Source organism: Temnothorax longispinosus, chromosome 2 (assembly GCF_030848805.1).
Source record: "Temnothorax longispinosus isolate EJ_2023e chromosome 2, Tlon_JGU_v1, whole genome shotgun sequence".
Taxonomy (NCBI): Eukaryota; Metazoa; Arthropoda; class Insecta; order Hymenoptera; family Formicidae; genus Temnothorax; species Temnothorax longispinosus.
The window spans coordinates 17,065,807-17,072,578 of NC_092359.1; the positions used below are offsets into that span (position 1 = coordinate 17,065,807).

Consider the following 6,772-nt stretch of genomic DNA (forward strand, 5'->3'; position numbering starts at 1 on the left):
ATTTCAAATTTCAAGCCGAAATAAATATATGTAAATTTGGGAAGAACATGAGCATCATTGTAGTTTTTTTCAATTTTTTCAGATAAGATGTATGTATGTCAGTTTTGTGCCTACCAGTCCCAACAACTGGCATCGTATTTGGAGCGTCGAAAATTGCATTTAAACATCACTCAAAACTTCCATTGTGGTTTTAATGGATGTAAAAAGATGTTCCGCCTACAAGTGTCCTTACGATCTCATTTGTTGCGAACACATAAAGTTCTCAGAGGAGTAAAAACCGATAGTCCCTATACTTCTCGTACTGTGAATACAAAATTTATCTGTTCGATGCCTCTGTGCATGAAAGAATTCGACTCGTCTCGAGCGATTATTAAACATTTAAAATGTCATATTCGACAAAAAGAAAAAATTAAGTGTCCTTTTAGAGACTGCAATAATGAATATGATATTTTGCATTCCTTCACCGGACATTTATCTAAGGAGCACAAGAATCCTCTTGCCGGTAATACATCATGCCTCGCTCTTAGTACGTGTATATCGGGCTGCGAAAATTTAACTCTCAATGAAAGTTGCATCGATGAACAACCGGAGGTTAGTGATGTTTATGACGATACACAGCACCGAAATTCGACGGATCTATTCCTCTTGAACGTAGCACAATTGTTTTTAAAATTGGAATGCCAATTATTGGTGCCAGTGTCATCACTTCAGACTGTTGTTTCGGGTACATTGAGTGCGCATGAACAAGGCCAAGAAACAGTCAAATCTAATTTGAAGACGCGCTTACGTGAAGAATGTATTTTATCAGATCAAATAGATTCAATTGTTAATCAAGTATTTAGCGATGACCCTTTTCTTGTATCAACTAAAAAATTGAAGACAGACTACCAACGTAAACGATTTTACAAAGATCATTGTGCATTTGTAGAACCCGTTGAGATAGTACTAAGCACCGATCACAAGCAAAAAAAGTTTTTCCACTATGTTCCTATTCAAGAAACTTTGAAAGAACTCTTTACGGATAAGTCTCTCAGCAATGAGCTCCGTCGTAATTGTGAAATTCGCGAACAAGATGTTTCAGACAGATTTTACCGACGGATCTGTATTCAAACTCTGTTTTTTTTTTTAAAACAAAATCCAAACGCGCTAAAATTGATTTTATATCAAGACGCATTTGAAGTTGTAAATCCAATCGGAACTGCTGTTCATAAACATAAATTAATTGGAAACTACTTGAGCATCGGTAATCTTCCGGAACACGTACGATCGCATGTGAATGCAATTAAACTCGTTGCACTTTGTAAGGAAAAAGATTTTGATCATGATAAAGTATACGGGAAAATTGTAGATGATTTGAAAATGTTATGTGGAGTTGACTTTAGTTTCGCGCGCGATCGATAGTGAGAAGCAATGCGTGCGAACATCGATAAATCGAGACATCGATACAATGGCATCCGCGACTACCGGCCAAGAGCGGATACGATCGTCTCTTGTCTGAACCACGAGACACACGCAGCGAGTCGGAACCATTCCTAATCTTTTATATTACACATTATATTGTTCGTGAATAAAGGCATAATTATATTCTAAATCAAGAGCCTTCATTACTTTGTTGTGCCTACGTACAATCACAACAAAATTGGCGACGAGGATTATGGAAAGAACGACATAAGCGAAATATAATATTCGCAGTTACACAGTACGTACGACTGAAATAAAAAGTGTTTCGGTGCCATTACAAAGCAAGCATGGCTTTACAACCAGCACGAGAATCAGCAATTCCGGGGTCATTCGCGATCGAAGCTTTCGATCCATCGTCCTCTACATGGAAAAGATGGGTGCAACGCTTACAAGGCTCTTTCTTAATTTTTGGAATCGAGGATAATGCGAGGGTTCCCTATTTATTACATTACGTAGGAGCCTCGGCATTCGATGTATTATGCGATCGATTGGACCCGATTGATCCGTTCTCGCAGCCTTACGATGTGTTGGTCCAGAAACTCGAGGAATTTTACGAACCGGCACCCCTGGAAATAGCTGAGAACTATCGTTTCTACCAGAGGAAGCAAGGAGAAGAAGAAACAGTGCAGCAGTTCGTGGCAGCTCTCCATAAGCTGAGTATCCACTGCAAATTCGGAGAGTATCTCAAGACGGCGCTACGTAACCAATTCGTATTCGGCCTATTAAATAAGAAGGCTCAAGCTCGTTTATTGGAAAAGAAGGATTTGAACTTCGACGAGGCGGTAAAAATAGCCATTACAATGGAATTATCTGAGAAGAGTTCGCAGCAGATGAAGGGCGCCAGTTCAACGTCAACAGGTATCGATCTTCTAAAGGCGGGGAAGAAAGCCCCAGGAAAGAATACAGGTGACAAGCAGTTCAAACCAGGGGCCAGGAAGTATACTGCAAATACGTCTAATTCGAGTAATAAGTCTGATGTAAAAACTAATATTAAGTGTTTCAGATGTGGTAAGGCACATTTAGCTTCTAAGTGCACGCTCAGTAGAGATATTCGTTGCCATGGCTGTGGGAAGCAGGGGCATCTGCGGACAGTTTGTTTTGCGAAGGGCTCGACAAATCAATTACAGGAGATTCTGAGCTTGGAGCATGTAAATTTCCGGGAAAAATTTTTAACAACGCTTGAAATTAACGGGAAACCACTAGAGTTCGAGGTTGACAGCGGAGCTGCAGTAACAGTCGTAAGTGAGCAGGTTATTCATAGTATCTTTCCAGAAGCGACCATACATAATACGCAGTTACAATTAATTTCATATTGCGGTCGTATTTTGCGTAGTAAAGGATTTATTACAGTTAATGTTAAATATAAGAATATTGCGAAGCGACTTAACATGTATATAGTAGTTGGTAATAGAAAACCTTTATTGGGTAGGGAATGGATACGTCAATTATGTAATGAAAATGATTTCCTTGTTCCTAGTGAGTCAGTAAATGAAATGACAGTACTAGCTACAAATAAACTACATGCAATACTTGAAAATTACAAAAACGCACGTGATAATTCGGAATGGTCAGCCATAAAAGGCGTACAAGCAAAGTTGACGTTAAAACATAATGCCACTCCAGTATTCGTTCGAGTACGCCCGGTTCCATTCAAATTAGTACAACTAGTAGAACGAGAGTTAGATTTGTTGGAGAAAGCCGGGATTATCGAAAAAGTAACTTCATCAAAATGGGCTACCCCAATAGTTCCTATTTAAAAAAAAAACGGAAGAGTTCGAATTTGTGGTGACTACAAAATTACAGTTAATCCTCAGTTAATAGTAGATGACCATCCTTTTCCGACGACGGACGAAATATTTGCTAAGCTCAAAAACGAAAATAAATTTTCAAAATTGGATCTTGAACAAGCCTATTTACAATTAGAGATGGCACCGGAAGACCGTGAGATTTTAGTAATCAGTACTTGCAAGGGACTTTACAAAGTCAACAGATTAATGTACGGTATTGCGTCAGGTCCATCGGTATGGCAAAGAGAAATAGAAAATATATTAGAGGGAATAGAAGGTGTAGGAATACTGTTTGACGATATTATTATTACAGGAGAAACAGATGAAATACATTTAAATCGTCTTGAAAAGGTACTGAATAAACTACTTCAGCATAATGTTCGTTTAAATTTTGAAAAATCAAGTTTCTTTTTGGATAAAGTTAATTACTGCGGGTATACTATAGATAAGAACGGGATTCATAAAGAACAACAGAAAATGAAAGCGATAAAGCATATGCCGCGACCGAAAAATGTTTCTGAAATTAGAGCATTTACAGGTATGATTAATTATTATGGAAGGTTCATACCGAATTTAAGTACAATTTTACTTTCCCTTAACAAGTTGTTACGTAAAGATACGCCATTTATCTGGTCGAAAGACTGTGAATTCGCATTTAGTCGAGCGAAGGAAGCTTTTACAAGTGATAGGGTGTTAGTGCATTTTAACCCAAAGCTGCCATTAATATTAGCCACAGACGCTAGTCCGTATGGGGTAGGCGCAGTTCTATTGCATAAGTTTGCTGATGGAACAGAACGCGTGATTCAATTTGCCTCACAAACATTTTCAGAAACGCAACGTAAATACTCACAAATTGATAAAGAGGCGTACGCGATAGTTTACGGAATTAAAAAGTTCTTTCAATATTTGTACGGAAATAAATTTACGTTAGTTACAGATCATAGACCGTTGATACAAATATTTTCTCCAACTGCGAGTTTACCTATCTACTCAGCAATGCGTATGCAGCATTACGCTATATTTTTGCAGGGATTTAATTACGAGATTCGCTACAGAAGGTCAGAAAATCACGCCAATGCGGACTGTTTATCTAGACTTCCAATTGATAATCAAGAATGTGCTTTGGATGTGATAGACGCATTTCAAATAGAAACGGTTAATACACTCCCCATAACAGCAATTAGTATTGCTAAAGAAACGGAGAATGATACAGAGTTACAAGAATTACTACAAGCACTGCGAACAGGAAATCAGATTCATAAATCAAAGCGTTTCAACTTAGAGCAAGCAGAGTTTAGTTTACACGATGACATTATTATGCGAGGACATAGAGTCGTAATACCTAAAAAACTGCGTTCGCAGGTTTTAAAAAAGATACATACGGGCCATTTTGGAATAGCTAAAATGAAGAATTTAGCCCGAGGGTATTGTTGGTGGTTAAGGATAGACAAAGACATAGAAGCGATAGCTAAGAATTGTGCAAATTGCAATGCACATAGAAATGATCCACCAAAGGTAGATGTGCATATTTGGCAACCTGCATCAGCTCCAATGCAACGAGTTCACATTGATTTTGCAGGACCATTCTTAGGGAAAATGTTCCTAATATTAGTAGATGCATTTTCAAAATGGCCCGAAGTACACGTTGTATCAGATATTACTGCAAAAACAACAATCGAAAAATGTAGACAGATATTCGCTACTTTTGGTCTTCCACAAATCATAGTTACAGATAACGGAAGAACGTTTGTTTCTCAAGAGTTTCAACAATTCTTAAAATGTAACGGTATACAACACAAACTAACAGCACCATATCATCCTGCTACCAATGGTCAAGCAGAGCGATTCGTTCAAACGCTCAAGCAAGCTTTGCGTCGCATGAATTGCGATTCAACAAATGTTAATGTAGCTTTAAGTCAATTATTATTACAATACAGAATTATGTCACATGCGTTAACATGTAAATCACCAGCGGAAATGTTTATAGGTAGACAGCTAAGTACTAGATTAGATTTAATCCGTCCGACGAAAGAAGAAAATATTGTAAATTCAGACAAGTCGTATAAGTCGTTTGAATGCAATGAAAGAGTAGCTTGTAGAAACTATTCCGCGGAAGGAAAATGGAAATTCGGAAGAATCAGCGAAAAATTGGGAAAACTGCATTTTAAGATAAAATTGGATGATGGTCGTTTTTGGATTAGACACTCTGATCAAATACGTAAAATAGGAGAAAATACTCCTGTAATTGAGAACGCCCAAAATAACAATTATTATTGGAATATACCGGACACATGCGAACCAGAAGTTATGCAACAACCCCATAACGCTATTATACAAGATGCTCCCGCTTCTCCAGAAAATGAGCAACACCCCGAAGAAGAACGAATTCAGCAAACTCCACGACGTTCTTGTAGGCCAAAAAGAAAACCTAACTACTTGGCTGAGTACATATAATAATTTTTTTTACAAGAGGGTGTTATGTGGAGTTGACTTTAGTTTCGCGCGCGATCGATAGTGAGAAGCAATGCGTGCGAACATCGATAAATCGAGACATCGATACAATGGCATCCGCGACTACCGGCCAAGAGCGGATACGATCGTCTCTTGTCTGAACCACGAGACACACGCAGCGAGTCGGAACCATTCCTAATCTTTTATATTACACATTATATTGTTCGTGAATAAAAGCATAATTATATTCTAAATCAAGAGCCTTCATTACTTTGTTGTGCCTACGTACAATCACAACAGAAAACAATAGAATCGGAAGGACTATACAGATGTCTTCGGGGGAAATAATAAAAGGGTCACTTGTTTTTATCGCTGGCGACAATCTTGGAAGTCAACGCAGATGATCCTGCTCCTGCGCTACCGAAGCCGCGAAAACAAGATGAATATGGTTGTACTGAGTATCAACCACTTTTGCCGCCAACCGAGTCGACAACTTCACAAACAAACAAAAAATTGCAACTCATTCAATTCTTCAAATCTGACGAGAAAGACGAAAAAGAAATATCTCAATTAATGGACGATACCTACCCGGCACAGAGAGTCGACATCAATAAGAAAACGAGAGATCCCGTCCAACTGCTCCAGGTCTGGCCGTACCTTCAAAGCCCAAAGTACCTCATAGACCATGCTTCACGTCTTCTTGGCAAATCAGTTCAAGCAACGTGGGAAGAAAGTTTGACTATGTACGCCAAGCCAATCCAAAAATACATTATCTTCAGCGAGAAATCGAAAATGATAAAGTTACGGCAATCGAATAGCATTAGCGAAACAAAACCGAATGATTCTAAGATTGACATTCTTCAAATAATATCTGATGCAAAAGCATCGAGTACAGCTACACAAAGTGAAGTCGCATTGATAGCGGTGATCTTTCCTCTAATCGCCACACAGTTGAAGGAAGATCCGCAATACTTATTCAGGGTCATACCCGTGAGTGCCATAATTTTCTATTTTTGACATTACTGCTTGCAAATAATTGTGAATTGATCTCAGCAATCACTAGCTTAGTGCTT

General features: G+C 38.4%; 2 protein-coding genes across 2 annotated transcripts in view; both read left to right on the plus strand.

The window, feature by feature from the left end:
- The first annotated feature begins 1,223 nt into the window (after positions 1-1,223).
- On the plus strand, positions 1,224-6,233 carry LOC139808427 (uncharacterized). Its single transcript, XM_071770393.1, has 2 exons — positions 1,224-2,699; positions 5,605-6,233. The coding sequence occupies exons 1-2, from the start codon at positions 1,749-1,751 to the stop codon at positions 5,761-5,763; spliced, it is 1,110 nt and encodes a 369-aa protein (XP_071626494.1). The 5' UTR covers positions 1,224-1,748; the 3' UTR covers positions 5,764-6,233.
- A 39-nt stretch (positions 6,234-6,272) lies between these two features.
- LOC139808147 (uncharacterized) overlaps positions 6,273-6,772 on the plus strand; it is a 1,569-nt gene continuing 1,069 nt past the window's right edge. The window contains exon 1 of the mRNA XM_071769809.1: positions 6,273-6,689. Coding sequence (XP_071625910.1) covers positions 6,273-6,689 — 417 coding nt within the window. The remainder of the gene's footprint in view (positions 6,690-6,772) is intronic.

Coding starts and splice junctions, on each gene's coding strand:
- LOC139808427 (XM_071770393.1), top strand. CDS start 1,749: ATGGCTTTACAACCAGCACGAGAATCAGCAATTCCGGGGTCATTCGCG. Junction 2,700..5,604: donor GCGGAGCTGCAGTAACAGTC/GTAAGTGAGCAG, acceptor CCGCTTCTCCAG/AAAATGAGCAACACCCCGAA.